The 24,788-nt window shown below is 47.2% G+C and overlaps 2 protein-coding genes across 6 annotated transcripts; one reads left to right on the forward strand and one right to left on the reverse strand.

Moving 5' to 3' along the window:
- The first annotated feature begins 3,034 nt into the window (after nucleotides 1–3,034).
- On the forward strand, nucleotides 3,035–14,197 carry LOC100383702 (Phytochrome B). Its single transcript, NM_001176339.1, has 4 exons — nucleotides 3,035–5,195; nucleotides 6,209–7,016; nucleotides 10,513–10,806; nucleotides 13,527–14,197. Exons 1-4 carry the CDS (start codon nucleotides 3,035–3,037, stop codon nucleotides 13,747–13,749), a joined length of 3,486 nt encoding a protein of 1,161 aa, NP_001169810.1. The 3' UTR covers nucleotides 13,750–14,197.
- A 5,009-nt stretch (nucleotides 14,198–19,206) lies between these two features.
- Nucleotides 19,207–23,479, reverse strand: LOC103634574 (protein ANTAGONIST OF LIKE HETEROCHROMATIN PROTEIN 1). Of its 5 annotated transcripts, none has more exons than XM_035963545.1 (5): nucleotides 22,668–22,727; nucleotides 22,336–22,422; nucleotides 20,916–21,157; nucleotides 20,517–20,834; nucleotides 19,207–19,869 (listed from the first exon to the last, which is right to left on the reverse strand). In XM_035963545.1, exons 4-5 carry the CDS (start codon nucleotides 20,793–20,795, stop codon nucleotides 19,414–19,416), a joined length of 735 nt encoding a protein of 244 aa, XP_035819438.1. In that variant the 5' UTR covers nucleotides 20,796–20,834; nucleotides 20,916–21,157; nucleotides 22,336–22,422; nucleotides 22,668–22,727; the 3' UTR covers nucleotides 19,207–19,413. The 5 variants fall into 5 exon arrangements, with proteins under 5 accessions (XP_035819438.1, XP_008654988.1, XP_035819436.1 ...); XM_035963543.1 differs by lacking the exons at nucleotides 19,207–19,869; nucleotides 22,668–22,727 and adding exons at nucleotides 21,240–22,226; nucleotides 23,193–23,475 and having other exon boundaries at nucleotides 20,594–20,834; XM_035963548.1 differs by lacking the exon at nucleotides 19,207–19,869 and adding an exon at nucleotides 21,240–21,547 and having other exon boundaries at nucleotides 20,594–20,834; nucleotides 22,668–22,734.
- Nucleotides 23,480–24,788: the final 1,309 nt, after the last annotated feature.

Raw genomic sequence — 24,788 nt, forward strand, 5'->3', positions numbered from 1 at the left:
GCCCACTACTGATCAGGGGTTCGAAGGCTGGCCCTCGAAGGTTTCACAGCCGCCTCAGACATAGAGCGAGGGATGACCCTAGGTACGTTCGATACATAACCAAGGCTCGGGCTACGCTCCCAAGGTACCCTAGGACATTTCCGAGACCAGCGGGAACGATCTTGTAACAGAATCCCATCAGAGGGAGGCATCGAGCCCTCGGACCCCGTCGACAGGGGACCGGGTCCGGCAGATCACCCGCAGGTACTTTTGGGCGCGCCTCTAGGCCTCTAGCCGACCCCTAACAAATGGGGCACGGACGTCCGCTCGGATTACCCGCCAGCAGCTCACCGGAGACACCATGTTCGGTGCCCTCCGAGGGCAACATGGCGCTTTCCCCCTCCTCCTTGTGGAAAGGCGACGCAGGGGCGTATGTAAAAAAGTCGAGTCTGTCCCTGACCGTCCTCTCGCCCTGTGCAGAGGCTCGGGGGCTGCTCTCGCAAACCCGGCTCCGGCCAAATCGTTGACAGCGTCAACATACCAGCCTGAGAACTTGGGACCCGACCGTGCACCCGGGCTACGACCAGCTCGCATGAGGGAACGACCAGACCAGCCAAAGCATTGCGCGAGGCATTAAGACCTCAGAGGAGTCAAACCACTCCTCCGAGGCCTCGGGGGCTACACCCGGCGGGTGCGCTCGCGCGCACCCACCGGAACAAAACGCAACCGAGAAAGGCTGGTCCCCTTGCAAAAAAGTGCGACAAAAGCCTCCAAGCGAGTGTTAACACTCCCTTCGAGGCTCGGGGGCTATTGTCGGAGACCATAATTAGGGGTACCCTCAAGACTCCTAATTCTCAGCTAGTAACCCCCATCAGCACAAAGCTGCAAAGGCCTGATGGGTGCGACTAAGTCAGGGATCGGTCCATTCGAGGGACTCAATCACGCCTCGCCCGAGCCCAGCCTCGGGCAAGGGCAGCTGACCCCGGAGGATCTCCGTCTCGCCCGAGGCCCCCCTCCAGCGACGAACGAACTTCCGGCTCGCCCGAGGCCCAGTCTTCACCAAGAAGCAACCCTGGCCAAATCGCCACACCAACCGACCAAATCGCAGGGGCATTTAATGCAAAGGCAGCCTGACACCTTTATCCCGACGCACGTCCTCCAGTCGACAGAGCCGAAGTGACCGCAGTCACTTCGCCGCTCCACTGACCGGCCTGACAGAAGGACAGCGCCGCCTGCGCCGCTCCGACTGCTGTGCCACTCGACAGAGTGAGGCTGACAGGCAGTCAGGCCCGGCCTCAGGCACCATAGGAAACTCCGCTCCGCCCGACCCAGTGCTCGGACTCGGGCTCAGCCCCGGAAGACGGTGAACTCCGCTCCGCCCAACCCAGGGCTCGGACTTGGGCCCAGCCCCGGAAGACAGCGAACTCCACTCCACCCGACCCAGGGCTCGGACTTGGGCTCAGCCCCGGAAGACGGCGAACTCCGCTCCGCCCGACCCAGGGCTCGGACTTGGGCTCAGCCCCGGAAGACGGCGAACTCCGCTCCGCCCGACCCAGGGCTCGAACTTGGGCTCAGCCCCGGAAGACGGCGAACTCCGCTCCGCCCGACCCAGGGCTCTGACTTGGGCTCAGCCCCAGAAGACGACGAACTCCGCTTCGCCCGACCCTAGGGCTCGGACTTAGCCCTGGCTTCAGCCGACGGTCTCCGCCTCGCCCGACCCAGGGGCTCGGACTCGACCTCGGCCACGCAAGACAGACTCGACCTCGACCTCGGAGGAGCCTCCACATCGCCCAACCTAGGGCGCGGACCGACCACGTCAACAGGAGGCGCCATCATTACCCTACCCCAAGCTAACTCAGGCTACGGGGAACAAGACCGGCGTCCCATCTGGCTCGCTCCGCCAGACAAGTAATGATGGCACCCCGCACGCTCTATGACGACGGCGGCTCTCAGCCCCCTTACGGAAGCAAGAGGACGTCAGCAAGGACTCAACAGCCCCGACAGCTGTCCTTCCGCCAGGCTCCAGCGCTCCTCCGACGGCCACGACACCACATGAACCGGGTGCCAAAACCTCTCCGGCTGCCACGATGACATGTATTTAGGGCGCTAGCTCTCCTCCGCTAGACACGTAGCACCCTGCTACACCCCCCATTGTACACCTGGATCCTCTCCTTACGCCTATAAAAGGAAGGACCAGGGCCCTCTTACAGAGGGTTGGCCGCGCGGGGAAGAGGACGGGACAGGCGCTCGCGTGAGGCCGCTCGCTCCCCCTCCCGCGTGGACGCTTGTAACCCCCTACTGCAAGCGCACCCGACCTGGGCGCGGGACAAACACGAAGGCCGCGGGATTTCCATCTCTCTCTCGCTTCGGCTGCCTTTTCTTCCCCCCTTCGCGCTCCATCTCGCGCCGACCCATCTTGACTGGGGCACGCGGCGACATTTTCACTCGTCGGCCCAGGGACCCCCGGTCTCGAAACGCCGACAGTAAGAAAATGAGAATCCCTTAGGATCAGTTTGACTTTGAGAACCTTATTTTCCCAAAAAAATAGTACATTTTTTATTTGGAAAAAAACTTTTAGAAAAATGAAGTTATTAAACTAGCCCTTAATAAATAGATTTGTCAAACTAGCTAAAGAAATAAATAAGAATATACTCCTAGTTTTCAGCGCCTAAATAAAAGCTGCAAAGGTAAGAGCATCCGTATCCACTTCAGCTTTCAAGTTTGGAGTTCGTCGTCGTCCCCAGCGTGACTGCGCGAGTGCTATCCATTCCAAACCTGAAACCACTGCGGCCCAACCCGGCAACCCCGATCCCCACTTCCCCAGTACCATCCCTATCCCAGCCACGCCATCGTCATCGCCTTGCGCGCAATATCCTTGGCTCCACGCCCCAGTAAGCGACCAGTGACAGTGAGAGCGGTGAAGCAAACCAAAGCAAAGCTATCGGAAGAACCTCAGTCGAGGGGGCGAGCGAGCCGACGAGACGACTGACGAGCGCACAAGACCGGACGGGGCCGCCTAATCCAGAGAGAGCCCCAGGTCTCCCCCAACCCCGCCATGGCGTCGGGCAGCCGCGCCACGCCCACGCGCTCCCCCTCCTCCGCGCGGCCCGAGGCGCCGCGTCACGCGCACCACCACCACCACTCCCAGTCGTCGGGCGGGAGCACGTCCCGCGCGGGCGGGGGAGCCGCGGCCACGGAGTCGGTCTCCAAGGCCGTCGCCCAGTACACCCTAGACGCGCGCCTACACGCGGTGTTCGAGCAATCGGGCGCGTCGGGCCGCAGCTTCGACTACTCCCAATCGCTGCGCGCGCCGCCCACGCCGTCCTCCGAGCAGCAGATCGCCGCCTACCTCTCCCGCATCCAGCGCGGCGGCCACATCCAGCCCTTCGGCTGCACGCTCGCCGTCGCCGACGACTCCTCCTTCCGCCTCCTCGCCTTCTCCGAGAACTCCCCCGACCTGCTCGACCTGTCGCCTCACCACTCCGTTCCCTCGCTGGACTCCTCTGCGCCGCCCCACGTTTCCCTGGGTGCCGACGCGCGCCTCCTCTTCTCCCCCTCGTCCGCGGTCCTCCTAGAGCGCGCCTTCGCCGCGCGCGAGATCTCGCTGCTCAACCCGATATGGATCCACTCCAGGGTCTCCTCCAAGCCGTTCTACGCCATCCTCCACCGCATCGACGTCGGCGTCGTCATCGACCTCGAGCCCGCCCGCACCGAGGACCCCGCTCTCTCCATCGCCGGTGCAGTCCAGTCCCAGAAACTGGCGGTCCGCGCCATCTCCCGCCTCCAGGCGCTACCCGGCGGGGACGTCAAGCTTCTCTGCGACACAGTCGTGGAGCATGTTCGCGAGCTCACGGGTTATGACCGTGTCATGGTGTACAGGTTCCATGAAGACGAGCACGGGGAAGTTGTCGCCGAGAGCCGGCGCGACAACCTTGAGCCTTACCTCGGATTGCATTATCCCGCCACAGATATCCCCCAGGCGTCGCGCTTCCTGTTCCGGCAGAACCGCGTGCGAATGATTGCCGATTGCCATGCCACCCCGGTGAGAGTTATTCAAGATCCTGGGCTGTCGCAGCCTCTGTGTTTGGTAGGCTCCACGCTACGCGCTCCACACGGGTGTCATGCACAGTACATGGCGAACATGGGGTCAATTGCGTCGCTTGTTATGGCAGTCATCATTAGCAGTGGCGGTGACGATGAGCAAACAGGTCGGGGTGGCATCTCGTCGGCAATGAAGTTGTGGGGGTTAGTGGTGTGCCACCATACATCACCACGGTGTATCCCTTTTCCATTGAGGTATGCTTGCGAGTTTCTCATGCAGGCATTTGGGTTGCAGCTCAACATGGAGTTGCAGCTTGCGCACCAGCTGTCAGAGAAGCACATTCTGCGAACTCAGACGCTATTGTGTGACATGCTACTACGAGATTCACCAACTGGCATCGTCACGCAGAGCCCCAGCATCATGGACCTTGTGAAGTGCGACGGGGCTGCACTGTATTATCATGGGAAATACTATCCATTGGGTGTCACTCCCACTGAGTCTCAGATTAAGGATATCATCGAGTGGTTGACGGTGTTTCATGGGGACTCAACAGGGCTCAGCACAGATAGCCTGGCTGATGCAGGCTACCTTGGTGCTGCTGCACTAGGGGAGGCTGTGTGTGGAATGGCGGTGGCTTATATTACACCGAGTGATTACTTGTTTTGGTTTCGGTCACACACAGCTAAAGAGATCAAATGGGGTGGCGCAAAGCATCACCCTGAGGATAAGGATGATGGTCAGAGGATGCACCCACGGTCGTCATTCAAGGCATTTCTTGAAGTGGTTAAAAGCAGAAGCCTGCCATGGGAGAATGCAGAAATGGACGCAATACATTCCTTGCAGCTCATATTGCGTGACTCCTTCAGGGATGCTGCAGAGGGCACCAACAACTCAAAAGCCATTGTCAATGGACAAGTTCAGCTTCGGGAGCTAGAATTGCGGGGGATAAATGAGCTTAGTTCCGTAGCAAGAGAGATGGTTCGGTTGATAGAGACAGCAACAGTACCCATATTTGCAGTAGATACTGATGGGTGTATAAATGGTTGGAATGCAAAGATTGCTGAGTTGACAGGGCTTTCAGTTGAGGAGGCAATGGGCAAATCTCTGGTAAATGATCTTATCTTCAAGGAATCTGAGGCGACAGTTGAAAAACTACTCTCACGAGCTTTAAGAGGTATTTCCATTTCTGTTTCTTATATGGATGCTATTGCCTTTATACTACGTTTCATGAAAACTGCGGAGTGCTGTTGAGGAAAATATTATGTTCTTGGTTGTATCTCTTAAGGTATATGGCATAACAGAAGCTTATGGACATGATGTACACATGTTTATTAGACCAAATATGGAAATGTGTGGTAATATACTCCTGGAAAATGGATATTTGAAGGAGCTGAGCCTATCTCAGTTTGTTGACAGTGTGGATGTATGCCTAGACCCAGACCCCCAAGTTCAAGTCCTTGTCGAGGCGATTTTTTTGCATATTTCTTCTAATTAAAAAGCCCTTCTATGTTGGTCAAGGTTTTTTAATAGATATACTCAGTTTCTTAGGCGGACTTCTTTTTGTGCACAAATATATAGAAAATGGGGGATCAACTAGAGACTACCAACAAATTCATTCAACCATTTCTAGAGTATTTTTAGAACCTGGTGCTTATAACTAGCAGACATGAATACTCATTAGTCATATGTGAAAAGTAAGCATATGAAACTTATAAAAAAGGTCATGTTAGTTGTTGAAGTGTATGAGTGGATTAACTATCTTTTCCCATCAGCTTAAGCTTTTGGGTTCAACTGGTTAGCGCGTCCACTCCAACATGGTACCAAAGACAAAGGTCTCGAATTCGAATTCTGGCAAAGGCTTTATTTATGCCTCCACCCATTTATTTCCACGTTTGCGCCCCTCTCTCTCTCTCTCTGGCTGCATTTGCGCCTTTCTCTCTGGCTACACGTAAGTGGGGGTGTTGAAGTGTATAAGTGGATTGACTACCTTCTCCCATCAGCTTAAGCTTTTGGGTTGAACTGTTTAGTGCGTTCACTCTAACATTAGCTACTCACAGGAGTACAATGTTTCTCCCCAGGCTGTTTGAACTATTTTAATGTACTTCCCAATGCATGTAGCTAAGCTATGTTAGCTTTAATGGATGTGAGATTGGAGAGTGCTAATTTGTGAAGTTGCTTCCCATACAGGTGAGGAAGACAAAAATGTGGAGATAAAGTTGAAGACATTTGGGTCAGAGCAATCTAAGGGACCAATATTTGTTGTTGTCAATGCTTGTTCTAGTAGAGATTACACACAAAATATTGTTGGTGTCTGTTTTGTTGGACAAGATGTCACAGGACAAAAGGTGGTCATGGATAAATTTGTTAACATACAAGGGGACTACAAAGCTATTGTACACAATCCTAATCCTCTGATACCACCAATTTTTGCATCAGATGAGAACACTTCTTGTTCAGAATGGAATACAGCCATGGAAAAACTTACAGGATGGTCGAGAGGTGAAGTTGTTGGTAAGTTTCTTATTGGAGAGGTGTTTGGAAATTGTTGTCGACTCAAGGGCCCAGATGCATTGACAAAATTCATGGTTATTATTCACAACGCTATAGGAGGACAGGATTATGAGAAGTTCCCTTTTTCATTTTTTGACAAGAATGGAAAGTATGTGCAGGCCTTATTGACCGCCAATACAAGGAGCAAAATGGATGGTAAATCCATTGGAGCCTTTTGTTTCCTGCAGATTGCAAGCACTGAAATACAGCAAGCCTTTGAGATTCAGAGACAACAAGAAAAGAAGTGTTACGCAAGGATGAAAGAATTGGCCTATATTTGCCAGGAGATAAAGAATCCTCTTAGTGGCATCCGATTTACCAACTCTCTGTTGCAGATGACTGATTTAAATGATGACCAGAGGCAGTTCCTTGAAACTAGCTCTGCTTGTGAGAAACAGATGTCCAAGATTGTTAAGGACGCCAGTCTCCAAAGTATCGAGGACGGGTCAGCATTCTGTTTACCCCTTCTACTCACACATTCTCTAATATTTGCATTGAATATTTACATTTGATCATTCATATTTGTTTAACTTGAACCTGAAGTAGCCTTAATCTAAATTTTGATGGTCGCTAATCTTGACTGGTAGAGGTCCAAAATCGGAGTAGGAATTAGAGAAGTTCATCAGTCATTAGACTACCACAGTTCATTCTACTGTCTTTGCAGTTATTTAAATAAATTTCCCCTTGCACCTAAGTTATTGCCAACATTAGATGAAGATCCTTGTTTTTTTGTACTACCCTTTAAGACATCTTTGTTATTATCCCTCATGGCATTTGTGTGTGTAGAAGGGAGAGAATTGTTGTATTGATAGGAGATGGGGTACATATATATAGGGACTCAACCCTAACCCTAATGGGCCGGCAGCCCAACAGTGGTGCCGGCCCACACACACAGTCTAACATCCCCACGTAGTCGCAACGGGGACACCACACACGATGAGACTGGAGTAGAGGCCGAAGGTAGGAGCCGACGGGTTGAAATCCCCCCGCAGTCGCAACGTCGTGATGGTGCGAATGTTGCGGCTGGAGTAGAGACCGGTGTGTGCTCCAAGAAGACGATAGCCTCTAGATGCCGAGGTAGCCGAAGTCGAGGTGGTCGCGGTCGGGAGACACGCAGCAGAAGCCTGATCTTCGGGAGGGGTAGACGTTCGAGCATCAACGATCGGCAGGGCGACACAACAAAAGGACACCGGCAGGCCGACACAACAAAAGGACACCGGCAGGCCGACCTTCCTGCTTCTTTGATCGTCCGGGCGTCAAGGAGCCCCGCCAGGGAGGCCGACAGCAGCGCACGCGTCTGCACCGGTCATGGTGTCCGCGCCCGCGGCAGAAAAGAAGGGGAATGTCGGATCCGGCCGGGAAGGCCACGACAGCGACGGATCCGGATGGGAAGACGCAATCCAGCCAAAGGGATGGCGGATCGAGCCGAGAAGGCCGCAACAACGTGGATCCGGTCGGGAAGGCCGCGAAAGCGATAGATCCAACAAGGGCGATGAAGGGGTGGGCAGCGCGGCGGGTCCAGCTGGGCAGGGGCCTGCGCCGGACCTGGCAAGGGGTGTTGACGACGGCGATGAAAGAAGCTCGATGAATTTGCGCTGTTGGGTGTCGGTGCGGGCAGTTAGGAGGTCGCCAGCGCGATGAGGAGGGGCTGCACGGGCGAGGGTGTCAGCGGGGGACGCAGCGGAGAGGGAGCCGGCGGTGGTGGGCAGAGGGGGGGCTGCGCGACGGCGTTGGAGTGGTGCTGGGCACCGGGGCACGCAGGAGGGGCGCGCCATGGGAGCAAGGAGCACGCCGGCGCGCGCGCAGGAGGGCGGCTGCCACACTGGCTGGTGGAGGGCCACCGGTGGCGGATCTGGGCCGCGGCTTGTGGACGCAGCCGCGACGCTGGTTGGCCTGCAGGCGCTTGAGCGAGGCCGCGAGCGCGTTGGACAGCGTCGGGCTGGCCGATTGCTGCTGGAGGAGCCGCGCCACGAAGGAGGTTGCGGGCGTACACGGTGCACCAGTCGCTCACCGCGGAGGCGGTCGCGGCGCTGCAGCTCTTGTTGGGCCTGGCGCGCCGCGTCGGGGCCGCCGTGCCAGGGCCGCCCCCGGCCGGAGGAGCCGCGCCATGGCTGCGCCCGAGCCCGCTTGGAGACGCGGCGGCGCCGACGGCCGCGGACAGGGAGCGACGAGAGATGGTGGCCGGCTGGAGGTTGAAGACGAACAAGGAGGAGTGGAGCTTGGGCGCTTGCTGTGATTACCGGTGAGGTGGAGCAGGGAGTGTCGGGCTCCATGGCAAGGGGCTCCGTTCAGCCACCATGGGAAGGAGTCCGACTTGGAGGTGGTGGCCGAGGAGGGTGTTGGAGCTCACATGTGGTTGTGGAGCTGGGAGGCCGCCCCCGGGAGGGAAGGTAGGGCCTCCCGGGGGCAGCGATGGCAGGCGGCGGCTGTGGGGGTGGGAGGGAGACGCCGGCGGCTGTGGGAGGTGGGAGGAAAACCCTAAACCTAGTCTGATACCATGTAGAAGGGAGAGAATTGTTGTATTGATAGGAGATGAGGTACATATATATATAGGGACTCAACCTTAACCCTAATGGGCCGACAGCCCAACGTTGGTGACGGCCCACACACACAGTCTAACAGTGTGGACTACTTCTCTTGCTCAGTCGATATCTAAAACTGTGTAAGATCAGCAACATTTGCCAACATATACTGTAGCTTTATGTTGCAAATATGAAGGCACTCCATATTGTTGTACTTCAAAAGATGCATTGGTGTTTTAGAAGGCTCAGCATATTCTACTGTAGCACTGTGCTTAAAGACTCCTACGGGTTTGGAAACCTCTTTTTATTTGAAAGGAAGTACCATACCATCATAATGTACAGTGACTGGCATGCGTCTGGCTTATTATATACATCGTTATGGTTGTAATTATCTAATGGTTGATAATATGTCTACTAAACCAGGACCAAGCCAGAATTTGATGGTTTCCACAGTTCTGAGTAGAATTTGGTGTCTTCGTTTTTTCAAGGATAGCATGAATATTACACAAGTACATTGAATAACTACTATATATATTGAATAAATTATGTTAAAAAAGCCAACTTCTGTAAGAAAAACACTGCATAGTGAGGGGTTTTCTGCTTACCAAATACAGCATACTGATTACTACCAGGACTGTGAACCTTTGTGCTTTAAATGCTATATCATTCTAAAGGGAATAGCCTAAGTCCAAGCAGCTTTGGCTAACATGCCTCTGCCTGTAGTTTTCTATGAGGAGCTTCATAAATTATTTGGAGATGCTGTATTTCATTTGCTTGCATGGGAACTCAAATCACTTGTGGTTGATTTTTATACACTTGATCAGGTCTATCTGTCTTATACACTCGTTGTATCTTTGATGGAGTGGCTCCTAGCCTTTCCTTCATCCTAGTGCAGATTGATGATGAAAGAAGATCATGGGAATTAGCTGGAGCGAGGGGTCTCTCCTACTTGGCAGCACCTCTTCTTGAGGCCCCCCCCCTCCTTTGATCTTTAGTGGGTTTGTTTGAGTGTTGTCTGTATGGATCCTTTTATTTATGCGTGTTTTGGCCTCCATAGGGAGGTCTTTCTGTACCCCAGGTCTTCTTTAGACCTTCTACTTCTTAATATATTCTAAAGCGCAGTTCTCCTGCGCTTCCGAGAAAAAAAAAGTGTCTAAAGGCATGTTCAACAGAATAGTTGCTTCTCATTTGGCTAAGTCTAAACACAAACTTACTAAGCCATCACTTGGAATAGCTACTTACACAATCTTATTGTATTACTGTCACATTATTTGCTTGACCTAATTTGATTTAGGCTGAGTGCTTAGACAGTAGCATTTTATCACTTTTTTGTAACCTAAGACATAAGTTTGAATGCTTCTGTTATTTCCACAATTGATTAACTGAAAATTTCTTGATTTGTCTCTCTTTATGTAACAGCTCTTTGGTGCTTGAGCAAAGTGAGTTTTCTCTTGGAGACGTTATGAATGCTGTTGTCAGCCAAGCAATGTTATTGTTGAGAGAGAGGGATTTACAACTTATTCGGGACATCCCTGATGAAATCAAGGATGCGTCAGCGTATGGTGATCAATGTAGAATTCAACAAGTTTTGGCTGACTTCTTGCTAAGCATGGTGCGGTCTGCTCCATCCGAGAATGGTTGGGTAGAAATACAAGTCAGACCAAATGTAAAACAGAATTCTGATGGAACAAATACAGAACTTTTCATATTCAGGTTAGCTGCTTTGCTCTTTTATTATAATTCGTCACAAAATGTTTTTTTGTTTCTTCAAGGAATATGTGTTGTTGAATTTTGGTAGAAGACAAGTAATTTGAATTACTTCAACCTTAAGCTGGCTGGCCGCTTATGTGGTGTGATAGCTCTCAAATATACGTCTGAGAATTTTGACAGAATTTTCCTGTTTGCATCGTGCTGTATTTTTTGTTTTCTTATGTTAACTCAATTTCTTTAACTTAGTGTACTTTTTGGTTGTGGGATTTGATGGTAATATAGACGGTATCGGAAGGCAACAGTGATGGAAAATATAGAAACGAACACTGATATTATTTGGTTGAGCTGCGCATTGGATTTATGCTGCAGCAGTGGAGAGACACCGCCAGTTCTTTCCATGGAGGTCACCTCCATCCTTGTTGTCAAGTCGTCAGAGGGAGAAAGCAAGCGCAAGGATAGTCACTTGTGGATGAGAACGGTGGCTCACATGTGACTTCCTCGCTAGCTAGCTGACACTACATGTCATTAGGAAGATGCATGAGAGACGTGAGGAAGATGCCTACTACGCGTTATGCAACTTGCCTTTGCTCGAGAGTTGTGAGGAAGATGCAGCTGGGTCGCTGCTACACGCAGGTGGTTGGTCTTTATAGCCGAGGGAGATGCCGGGGGGGGGGGGGGGGGGGGGTTGTAGCATCCAGTGATCAGTGATGTAGTCCGTGGAGCGGATGATGAAATCAACGCCGTAACCAGATACTATAACGCTCGATCAGGAGTTGTAATGAATTTGTATAGGCTGTGATCTGATTCCATGGTAAGTGATTGTGTCCCATGCCAAATCAAACACGTATAACGGTATCAGTTGGTTCTGTAATCAGCTGTCGGACTAAAAACTGTGAACCAAACAACATCTAAGTTGTATAGGGTGCCCTAGATCACATGTAGTTTGCACTGAAGTGAAGAATGAGAAAAAAATGGCTTTGCTGAGGCATCAAGCACGGCAGGCGGCGGCTTGCCGTCTTCGTGCTGCGACATGTGGCTTCCCGACGCGGCCTCAAGCACGGCAAGCGGCGACGCGACTGCAGGCTGTGGTCCGCTGTTCCCTGGCACAACGACTTGTATCGATATTGCGCGTTGAATAACACGCGACACATGGGGCGGCAGGGCCTTCAGCAGGGTTGACCGATCCTCCACTCCAGTTCACTGTCCTGATCCATAGCCATGTGGACAGCAAGAACACGTCTAGTTGGGTGGCGCTGTCTGCACTGGAACTCGCAACAGCTCAGGTTGTAGGACTGGTGAGCTGCCACGTCTTGGCCTTTGCATCCTGGACGAGGTTGTTCCCATGGGATCCAGGGGACCAACCTTGGCATATGTTAGGTTTTTTATTTGTTTGCAAATAAATTAAAGTCGAAATGTAAAAGGCTTCTAGTTAGGGTTGTCTTTCACGTGTAGATCAAGTTAGACAGCAAGGCTGTTGCCATGCACCCATTACAGCTCGAGGATGAGTTGTCTTCGAATGTGGGGGAATGTCATAGGGCGGCAGCCCAGGGCATATGGAGGCCCATAGGGATTGGCTTAGAGTTAGGATTAGTGGATAAAGATTAGATTATATAAGATTTAGTTAGTTACTTGAGATTGGATTAGATAAGATTTAGTTACTTGGGATTAGATTAGATAAGATTGAGTTAGTTACTTGGGATTAGATTAGATAAGATTAAGTTAGTTACCTGGGGGCTAAGTCTTCCTATCTATATAAGGATGGGATGTACCCTCTTAAGGGGGAATCAATTAATGAAGAAGAATTACTCCCATATCTCTCTAATAGTAGTCCCCCTCCTAAGCTGACTGACTCCGACCGGCTATCTTTCCGGCGATGTTTATCCCCCTATGAACTAGGATCCATAACACCATCCCACTAATATATATTTTTGATTCCTCTCATATGATGTACCAAGCACTTTTTTTGCTACAGAACAATGTTTAGATTAACATAGGCAAATGCAAATCTGGATCTATTTGATTAGTACTTTTGGATGTCTATTAGATACCAAAACTGCTGCCTGCCATAGAGCATCGGTGCCAGATACCAAAACTGCTGCCTGCCATAGATCATTGGATTAAATGCATTTTTGAGGGTTGCAATTAAGTATGTCTTTAAGTCTCAGAGCTGCTGATGAGGAAAGAAGAAGATGGGAAGTAGCTGGTGTAAAAGGCCTCGCTCATTTGGCTGCACCCTTGGTAGAGACTTAGGAAGATTTGAGTAGTTTGTTTTTTGATCCCCTTATGGATCTATATTTGTATGCCTGTTTCTGGCCTCCGTAAGGAGGCTCTTCTGTAGACCTTTGTTTTTTTCTTTCTTCTGCTTAATATATAATGGGACGTAGTTTTCCTGCGCATTCGAGAAAATAAAAAGCTGAGAATCGACGACCTTACCTATTGAAGTTCAAAACTGTCCTATTAAATGGTGCCATGGACTGCAAATATGTAATCATCTGTTTTTTAAGATGAATTTTACTATTTTATTGTCCTGGCTTAGCTTGAGCGAAAGTGATTGTCTTTTCTGCAACTCGTATTATTTCAACAACCTACATTCATTACATTGTGCATTAGATGATTCTGAAGAATCAGCTTCCAAATGTTAATGACAATGGAAAACTCAATGCTTCTATTGGGAATTGGGAGTACCAATAAGTGATTTCCTTTTGATATTTGTATGTCTATAGGTTTGCCTGCCCTGGTGAGGGCCTCCCTGCTGACGTCGTCCAGGATATGTTCAGCAATTCCCAATGGTCAACACAAGAAGGCGTAGGACTAAGCACATGCAGGAAGATCCTCAAATTGATGGGTGGCGAGGTCCAATACATCAGAGAGTCAGAGCGGAGTTTCTTCCTCATCGTCCTCGAGCAGCCCCAACCTCGTCCAGCAGCTGGTAGAGAAATCGTCTGATATGTTAAGATCCGTGCTGACCCCACCTAACTTTCTCGGCCGATTACATAACTTAGCCCCCTGATAAGAGGGTGCCTAATTTACGAGAAGCCTGGAAACAAATCAAAGCTGCCATGGCAATTCAATGACTGAAGTGTTGTTGATGAGGCTGTTTTCAGTGCACCGCTATCCATGGCCATGCTGTGGTTTCAAGACCAGAGTTGGCGGATAGTTACGTACACAGGCGGCAAATGTGTCTCTTAGCCGCTGTTTAAGTGCACCGCTGTAAGTTTGGGTGTCCATGTCCATGCTGTGGTTTCAAGATCAGAGTCCATGGCGGATAGTTATGTACACAAGCGACAAACGTGGTTCTTAGCTTAGGTTCATGACCAGTTCCACGTAGTACATATAGCTTATATGTATATATACAATCTATTTTTTACTATGCATAAGGAGTTGTTTCAGCTTACACGGTTGTATGTTATAGTCCTTTCTAGGTCTACTACATCCTAATCTAGATCTGGTTCCTCTGGAATGTTGGCACCACCGCTCTGTATTTTGCGGCGAAGGTTTGAGTTTGGCCTACCTCGGTTTATTTCATTCTCAGACCTTAATGTAAAAGCTTTGACAGTTGACACTGGGTGTGTCCTTTGTAGAGAAAGAAAACCTTTTCTTTTAAAAATCGTGTTCTATGTGTTGTGGAACCGGTATGCTGTTTGAATATCTGATAAGACTGTCCAACAGTCTACATATATGATTATATAAAACACTATTTTCACTATAGACTGCATTGTTCGTAGAATAGAATTTAAATATTAGTATAAGAATAGATAAATTGCTGCAGATAACCTAAAGCACATAAAGCACTAGTTTCTCTATTTTCCACTATCGTCACTTTTAGAAAAAAAACTTTAATATTTTTTTTTCTAATCTAATTGAACCGTTACCTCTTAGATAGGTCTTGAAAAAAAATACCCAAACCTAAGACGACTCGAAGCTAAAAGCAGTGCAATGCTCTAGGATAGTATCATCTCGGTAGATGAGAGAGGATGGGCGACCGAGCTAGCTATAAAAAGGGGCATGCTTTATTTTTAACTCATACCTTTCTCGGCATTTTAACTATGTGTCACGACCAAGTTTCACACATGTAATGACCCAGTGTATAGAAACAAGTGTCACAAACTCTATCATAAAAATATAATGTCTTTACAAAAATTAACTAAACATTAATTCCTCCTTCCCAAAATATAGTTCTTTATAGCCCACTTTTTACGTTCATATTTATTCAAATGATAATAAATATAGACATACATGTAAACTACATTCATATGTTATTTAATGAATATATAATTAGCCTAAAATAAATTATATTTTGGGATGAAGGGAGTATAAACTAAACAACGATCACTATGATGATGACGACGACGATGATCACAAGCCACGAGCAGATTGATCGGAGCGATGACAGCCTATAACTCCTCGAACTTGTCATAGTTGTCTCTCCTTTTGACTAGGTTCTGAGCAACAAATCCTGCAAGGATGAGTACACTTAAGGCTAGTTTGGGAAACCAAATCCCCTCCGGGATCTCTGTCATTTCCCTAGGTAGCAATTCCAAGGAGTATCATTTGAATAAGACATTTAGTTATTTAGGGCTAGTTTGGGAACTCCATTTTCTTAAAGGCTAGTTTGGAAACCTTATTTTCTTAAGGGATTTTCATTTTCCCTTGTGAAATTAGTTCATTTTCCCTTAGGAAAATAGAAATCATTTTCCTAAGGGATTTCTATTTTCCCGAGGAATAATGAACTAATTTCGCTTGGGAAAATAGAAATCCCTTAGAAAAATGAGGTTCCCAAACTAGCCCTTATAGAGGGGTTTCCCTCCCTAGGTTGATCTCCCCTTGCTTCTAAACTAGCCCTTATGGTTGGTACATAGTAGAAAAAGTACAACGTAAGGCTTACCAAGGAATATAGCTGAGGTTTAGCATTAGCCTCTAATTCTGTGTGGGCTTAGGGTGCAGGACCAGGCTAAGCGGTAAACGGCTCCGAACCACCCCTGAGAACGTGTTCCTTCCCCTGGACCTAGCCCTTCGTGACCTAATCCTTACCCGTTACAAGGGGGGTCCCGAAACCGAGTGACAAGGTGGAACCATAATCCAGGTTTCATGAATGTAATTAGAAATCTGATCTTGCTTCGGGTGTTGCTATAATTAATCTTCCAATAATAGTGTTTATTCTAGCTGATCCTAGTTTGGAGCATCCCCTTGGTTTGTATGAGGTCCGGACCTCTGAGTATTCATTCTAAGTTACTCGGTCAACTGTTCTAGGGTGGTGGAGCGCGTTGGCTTAGGGTGCATGACCAGGCTAAGTGGCTACACGACCCTGGACCATCCCTGAGAATGTGGCCCTTTTCCTGTACTAAACATTCGGTGATCAGATCCTTATTCATTGTCAAATGATGTCCCAAACCAGAAGCAATAATAGACTATATTATTTGGTTTTCTCGAGTACAACAGAAGTTTAGATCCCTAAAAGGGGTAAAAGCAATCAACATGCATAAAAAGGAAAAGAAACCGATGAATGAGGACTGACTCTTCCTTCGCAGTGGGATACATGTATCACCTAGGTCCGTGTTCGTAAGGGCGGCTTTGACAAGGCCAAGCCTCGGATGGCACCGGAAACTGGGTCTATGGAGGCCCACCTTACCGTATTGGGACATAGATAAATGTAACCCTGTGACAAAGGAAGAGTTCGTTCTCATGCTACCTTCTGGGTGTAAGGTTCGAGGCCGACCTAAACCGCCTGAGCTCCATTGCACGTCTGGCTCGAAGGGTAATCAACGCCCAACAGAGGTTGTTGTTTGCAACCTCGAACACCATGGAGCTTGTGTTCGATGGGTTGGGTCTTGGGAACACCTGCGTGTGTGGGGAGCTTCCATGGGCCCTCCTCGCCTCGACTGACCACCTCATGCATGATGGTTGCCAAAGGCACAACTATACATGTCCAATGGGCCGTGCCGGGCCGGCCCGGCCCGGGCACGGCTTGGCCCGGCACGATGGACACCAGTCCAAACCCGGCACAGTTTGGTATCGTGCCGGGCCAGGCCGGCCCGCGGGCTGGCTAACGCGGCCCAGGCCCGGCACAGTTATTCTTACACGGGCCGTGCCACAAGGGGAGGGGGGAGGGGGAGAAGGAAAAAAACGTTTTCCCTTTTTAATCTATTTTCTAAAATGAATGATTTCACAAATTCACTCAACCAAAACAAATGCATGGACCGGCATGGTGCAACAAACAAAAGAAAGTATTTCTAGGGTTTACTTACACAAGATATCGAGCTAAATCTCACTAGAACTTTGAAAATGAACAAGGCTCAGCGAGAAGAAAAAGAAAGAGGAAAGGTAACGCCCGAATTTGGGGAGTGCTAGAGAAAGAAAAATTTTAACTCTCAAATTCGGGGCGTTACATGTGGAATGCTTGGATGGTTGGAGTGGTGGTGGTTGGGTGTATTTATAGTCCTCAACCACCAAACAATCGTTGGGGATGGTTGCTGTCGATGGGTGCACCGGACAGTCCGGTGCGCCAGCCACATCACCCAACCGTTAGAGTTCTGGAGCTTGTGACCGTTGGAGGCTTTGTCTTCTAGTGGCACCGGACAGTCCGATGCCGTACCGGACAGGCACTATTCAGTGTCTGGTGCGCCTCTAACGGGCGCCTCTGACTCTGCGCGCACTGTTCATCACTGTAGCTCTGGCGCTCGTGCTTTTGCAGTCGACCGTTGCGCTGGATAGCCGTTACTCCCCTGTCACACCGGACAGTCCGATGGCACACCGGACAGTCCGGTGAATTATAGCGTAGCACGCCCTGAGAAACCCGAGAGTTGCGAGTTTGAGACTGTACGGTCCTGTTGCACCGGACACTGTCCGGTGGCACACCGGGCAGTCCGGTGCGCCAGACCAGGGCACACTCGGTTTCTTGCTCCTTTGTATTTGAACCCTATCTACAATCTTTTTATTGGTTTGTGCTGAACCTTTATGCACCTATAGAACATGTATTCTAGAGCAAACTAGTTAGTCCAATATTTGTGTTGAGGATTCAACCACCAAAATTCATATTGGGAAAAGGGTTAACCATATTTCCCTTTCAGAGGTTTACACAATACAAATCTATTTTTTGATTTACCGAGGTGGGATATCGCTTTGCGTGCAAGTGACTCATATAGTTACTCAAAACATTATTTTCACTGTAGACTATACTATTCGCGGAGTGCAGTTTGAAATTTGAATATGAAGATGAGGATGTGTAAGCTGGTTGAGATAGTCTAACTACCATATGCATGGAAGCAACATCGAGACATGAGGTGCACATAGAGAAAAGTGATGCACTGTCGTGTGTCTTATACACGTCGAAGCAGCATTTAATGTCACATGCAGTTACCACATAGCGCATACTACTACTGGACACAGTTGCTTTACCGAGTGCTACAAGCACCTGGCAAAGTCAAAAATACATTAAGCAAAGGGAACACGACGAACCTAGTGTCGGTAAAGAATTCTTTGTCGAATGTTCTTTGTCGACAAAAAAACGCTTGGTAAATAAAAATCGAAAAAACTAAAAAATAACAAAAAACAATTATTTTTTAAAAAATGACGAGGCACTTAGCAAATGAAACACGATGAACCTAGTGTCAGCAAAGAATTCTTTGTCGACAAAAAAACACTTAGTAAATAAAAATCGAAAAACCCCAAAAATAGCAAAAAACAATTATTTTTTTTTAAAATGGACGAGGCACCGCCAACTCGGCATCCGCTCTCTTAATAAAGAGACAACATTTTTCACGTACTTTACGTTTCGGTGGATTCGAACATGTGACATCCCTCTCGCGTACAAACTTCTATATCACTGTACACCACTATATCACTTGCATCTACATTATGTTTTTTCTCCTTCACATACTATAACAAATCGAGTACCAATTGGTTGTTTGAGATAATAAATATTTTCAAATGAAAATGTTGCCAATTGTATAGTTGTGTAACTTTCCAAGATCTACAACTTTTATTTTGATAGTTTCTTCATCCGAGGTCGTTTACAAAATTTGAATTTCAAATTTGAAAACTTCAAACGTATTTTTCTATGACAAGATGATTTCAAATAAAAATGCCAATTACAAAGTTTCATAACATTTCAACCCCGTTTGGATGCCTAGAAATGAAACCTTTTCCAAGAAATAAATTCCAAGAAATGAATTATATAGAATTCAATCGACTAGAAAGTGATTCAATTCCATTATTTTTGTTTGGTTGTACAAGTAATTGAATTCCTAGAATTAAATTCTAGATGTTGTTTGGATACTTTGCACACGGAATTTGAATTGAATACAAACAAGGATCTCTTGACTTTGCATCTGCTTAAAAATAAGCATGAACAATTTACAACTATCAGAAACTATTAAGTTCACAAATAACAATTCCACAAAGGCAAGTCACACATAACAGTTTCACAAAGTCATCAAATTCGCACATAAAAGTTCTACAAAGACATCAAATCTTCACATAGTAGTTTCATAAAGCCATCAAGTTCGAACACAACAGTTTCACATAGCCATCAAGTTCACACACAAAAGTTTCACAAAGACAAGTTCACACAATCAGTTCAACACAGAGATCTAAGTTCACATATAAGTTGTTTCACTTCCTTAGCTGCATCATAAGCCACCTCTTCCTCCTTTCCATTGGGAGTGCCATCATCGACTCAAACTTGCGTGCATTAGAGGTGAGGATGTCATAAAGCTCAAGTTCTGTGTCTTCATCAAGTCCCTCAACCTCTTGTAATGCGGCGAGAACTTCGGCGGAAGAGGGTAGCTTTGGACCGTCATCTTTCAATGCAGATGTAAGCATGTCGAACTTATCACACCATATAGAGTTAAATGAATCATCTGATCTTTGTCTTTTTAAACTACTCGAGGAAGATACAGAATATGGAGCATCCTTGCCTCCGGTATCATTCTCTTTTGCCATTTCCTTTGAACTTTCAGCTGCTGTTTTAGCACCCTCTCCATTTGCTTGGTCTTTATTGTACACTAGGCTGAGTAGATCCCAAAACTTCACAACCTTATGTCTATATCCTTTTGCTTCCTTATTCCTCTATAAAAAAATTGTTACAAAGATACATCAATAAATAAACTTGGAATTGAAACATAAACTAAGCTACAAAAAATGGAATAAACTACTAGGCAACAGTAGCATGTATGACCAATTTGGAGTAAAAACAGCAAACCACTAGTAATGATATTGTAGTTCAAAGGAAACAACAGCTGTGTATTACGCCACTAAAACAGCAGCTGTGTAATATTCAAAGCAAACCACTAAAAAATGGTTTGCTGTTTTGACACTGTATGGAATAAACAGCACACATGTAATATTCGCATGCATCAGGACCAACACATCCTTCATCATCATTAATATGCTGTAATTATGAAGCTAAAAATAAACAAGGTCAAACTCCAATTTGACACGATAAGAGCTTAGCATCTTTCCTAAAGTTCATGAACTGCAAACACCAAGATCAAACGCCAGATCAGCCTATAACTCAAAATGTACAAGGATATCCCTGATGCAGCATCAATTAAGATGGCGTTGTCAAATCTGAAAAGATTCCCCCAAAGAAAAGAATATCCCTAGGCTCATTAATGAATGAACAGTTCATGTATTGCAAATCGTAAGATCTATCTCCGATAACACAACAAGCAAATAATAAACTAATGAGTAATGAACAACAAAAATTTTCTTACCTCAACGTACTCATCCCATACAGTGTCACTATCAACTTTGAGCTTGTTCTTCTCCCAATCCCATCCAAAACCACTAGTGGACAACAAACCATTAATGATATTGTAGTGCTTATCAAAGGTCTTGCTGCGAGAGCTAATATTTTCCTTTGTAATGGTGACATTACACTTCTCACAAACATTCTTCACAGCAGCTGTGTATACATGAGACTTCCACCCATTCTGACATCTATCACCTTTATTGTAATAGTCCACAAATGTATCAAGGAGTACCTTATCCATCTCATCATTCCAAGGAACATAGCCCCTTGTTTTCTTGTCCTACAATCAAAGAACCACACATATAAAAAACACAAACACAAAAATTCATAAATGACAAAGACATAGAAAACAGAAGCATACAACTATGAGCTTTGACCACGCCTCGCTTGATAATCAACAAACATTTCACTAGCTTTGGTGTCTCTAAAATAACCCCACTCATTAGTTGATTGAACATGCGTAATCATACTCATTTCTCCTTGATTTTCAGCAGGAGCAGCAGAGATGAGACTATCAACTTCATGTATTAGAATATCGTCCATATCTCTTTGTCTATCCCTTAAAAAATTATGCAATATGCAGCAAGCATGGATGATCCTAATCTGCATAGAATAATATGGCTAAGTCAATACACAATTTTAAAACTAACGATTGAATTTTAATTGAAGACCTACTATGTTATACCTGGTTTTCTAAATCAAAATATGAGCTGGTCCTCAAGATTGCCCATCTCATCTTCAATAGCCCAAAAGTTCTCTCTATCACATTCCTAGCTGTTGCATGGCGTAGGTTGAATAACTCTCTCGCAGTAGATGGATTGTTGCCTTGAATAGCCCATTCATTCAAGTGGTACCGTGTAGATCGGTACGGGGCAAGAAATCCCGGACCATTTGTATATCCAGCATCCACTAGATAGTATTTACCACTAGGAACAACAAATGAGTCCTCCCGTGACATGGCATCACGTAGTATGCGTGAATCCGAAGCCGACCCTTCCCATCCAGCCAAGACATACAAGAACTTCATTTGTCGATCACAAACCCCTAATACATTAGTGGTGATTCGTTGCTTCCTATTTCTGTACCTACCTTGGTCAGTCAATGGAACATTCACATCGATATGTGTGCCATCTAGTGCACCTAGGCAGTCCTCAAACCATTTCCACTTTGGATCCTCAGGTAGAGTGGTTTCTGGATTAGGAAGCTTGATGAACTCATGACTTAAAGATAGAATCCCTCTAAGCACTTCGTTGAAGTGTCGACTGATTGGTTCAAGGGACCACCCATAAGTGCTACGGATCAGCCTCATTTTGGTGTTATGACCTACTATAAGCAGAAAAATTGCAAGCTTTTCTTCTACCGACACATTTAGGGTATCCTGTAGGCCACTCTTTTCCCGTAAGATGGCACTCAAGTCACTAAAAGATCTCTTAGTTAGGCGCAAACTGTCATAGCAATAGACATTTGAACCCTGGTACATATTACATAGCATTTGTTTTCTGCACTCGACATTTCTCTCTTGAACTTCGTTAGCATCTACGATGTGTCTAGGTCTCCTCCGTTGATATCGATTTGCAATTATAGCCATAATAGACACAGCTAATACAACAACTCTCTTTCGCTTCTTTCTCTTCCTTTTAATTTCCTCCTCGTTAGTATATTGATTTGATATCTAGAATATGTAATTTATATGCAATTAGACATGCTAGTTGAAAGCAAAATGCTCTACTCAAGAATAAAAACACTACTAGTAATGGCATAAGGTGGAATAGGAGAAGTACCGATGTAGCCATGGAGATTGAAGGATTTGTTGAAGGTAGCTAGATGAAACTTGAGGCGAAAGATCCCAAAACAAACTTGTGATGAAACTGCAAAAACAAAAACAAAATAATATTCTTCTATAAGTGAGAACAAGGATTTTCACTTTGTGATGAAACTTGTGATCAGTACTGGTCGACAGCTGCCGCAATAATCATAAAATTCTGTTCAAAACAGTAATCTGCAATAATCATAAAATTCTGTTTAAAATAGTCTGGGAACCACATGGAGCAGAGTACTAGTTTTGCCAACAATATAATGCAATAGCTAGTTAATTGAAGATGCTAAGACTAACAAGTGAGGAAGCAGGTAGCTGCCATGCACCGAGTACACTATATCAATGGATTCTGGTCACATCTCAAGATCAAAAAAGAACCTACATTGGAAAAATAAGATGTTTTCCCTTTAATGATGTAAATCGAAATGGTGATGATGGCTTCTTTCTGGGTGCCGTATGACTCGGATCCGCAGGTCACATTCACCTCGAGACCCACGGCCACCGTTTCCCCTGGTACGTAGCCATCATTAAAGTCGCTAGCTAGTGTACCATGGCTACGGGCGGCGACCGCTCTCTGTGAGCCATTGACCTTTACCGGCACTAGCGATCTGCTCCCACCTTCCCTTGCCCCGGCCTTATCACATCAGCCGCCGCGCTTTTCGATCGCCGGAAACGGAGATCGCTAGCCTAGCGGTAGCGGTAGCGGTAGCGGCTGCAGATCCTACACCTGAGCTGCAGATCGCGACCTCCAGATCGTCGGGATGAGCAGAGGAAGAGGCTGAGGAAGACACGAGATGGATGAGGGCGAGGTAGATGACTCACCTGAGCTGCTTTTTCCGACGAGCGCGAGGTAGACGAGGGCGAGGAAGACGGGAGAGACGGATGAGGGCGGCGGTCCTGGGTGGAGATGGTGGGCGACGTAGCAAACCCTAGTTGCCTTTCTAGCCTTTTCTGATGGTGGAGGGTCTGAATTGAGAGGAGGTCATATTTGCAGGGATTAGAATTAGGTAGAAATGATCAATTCAATTCCACCGACAGCCAAACAGACCAATTCTTGGAAAGTGATTCAATTCAAACCAATTCTTGGGAGCCAAACAGCCCCTTAGGAAAATAGAAATCATTTTCCTAAGGGATTTCTATTTTCCCGAGGAATAATGAACTAATTTCGCTTGGGAAAATAGAAATCCCTTAGAAAAATGAGGTTCCCAAACTAGCCCTTATAGAGGGGTTTCCCTCCCTAGGTTTATCTCCCCTTGCTTCTAAACTAGCCCTTATGGTTGGTACATAGTAGAAAAAGTACAACGTAAGGCTTACCAAGGAATATAGCTGAGGTTTAGCATTAGCCTCTAATTCTGTGTGGGCTTAGGGTGCAGGACCAGGCTAAGCGGTAAACGGCTCCGAACCACCCCTGAGAACGTGTTCCTTCCCCTGGACCTAGCCCTTCGTGACCTAATCCTTACCCGTTACAAGGGGGGTCCCGAAACCGAGTGACAAGGTGGAACCATAATCCAGGTTTCATGAATGTAATTAGAAATCTGATCTTGCTTCGGGTGTTGCCATAATTAATCTTCCAATAATAGTGTTTATTCTAGCTGATCCTAGTTTGGAGCATCCCCTTGGTTTGTATGAGGTCCGGACCTCTGAGTATTCATTCTAAGTTACTCGGTCAACTGTTCTAGGGTGGTGGAGCGCGTTGGCTTAGGGTGCATGACCAGGCTAAGTGGCTACACGACCCTGGACCATCCCTGAGAATGTGGCCCTTTTCCTGTACTAAACATTCGGTGATCAGATCCTTATTCATTGTCAAATGATGTCCCAAACCAGAAGCAATAATAGACTATATTATTTGGTTTTCTCGAGTACAACAGAAGTTTAGATCCCTAAAAGGGGTAAAAGCAATCAACATGCATAAAAAGGAAAAGAAACCGATGAATGAGGACTGACTCTTCCTTCGCAGTGGGATACATGTATCACCTAGGTCCGTGTTCGTAAGGGCGGCTTTGACAAGGCCAAGCCTCGGATGGCACCGGAAACTGGGTATATGGAGGCCCACCTTACCGTATTGGGACATAGATAAATGTAACCCTGTGACAAAGGAAGAGTTCGTTCTCATGCTACCTTCTGGGTGTAAGGTTCGAGGCCGACCTAAACCGCCTGAGCTCCATTGCACGTCTGGCTCGAAGGGTAATCAACGCCCAACAGAGGTTGTTGTTTGCTACCCCGAACACCATGGAGCTTGTGTTCGATGGGTTGGGTCTTGGGAACACCTGCGTGTGTGGGGAGCTTCCATGGGCCCTCCTCGCCTCGACTGACCACCTCATGCATGATGGTTGCCAAAGGCACAACTATACATGTCCAATGGGCCGTGCCGGGCCGGCCCGGCCCGGGCACGGCTTGGCCCGGCACGATGGACACCAG

Source organism: Zea mays, chromosome 1 (assembly GCF_902167145.1).
Source record: "Zea mays cultivar B73 chromosome 1, Zm-B73-REFERENCE-NAM-5.0, whole genome shotgun sequence".
NCBI lineage: Eukaryota > Viridiplantae > Streptophyta > Magnoliopsida > Poales > Poaceae > Zea > Zea mays.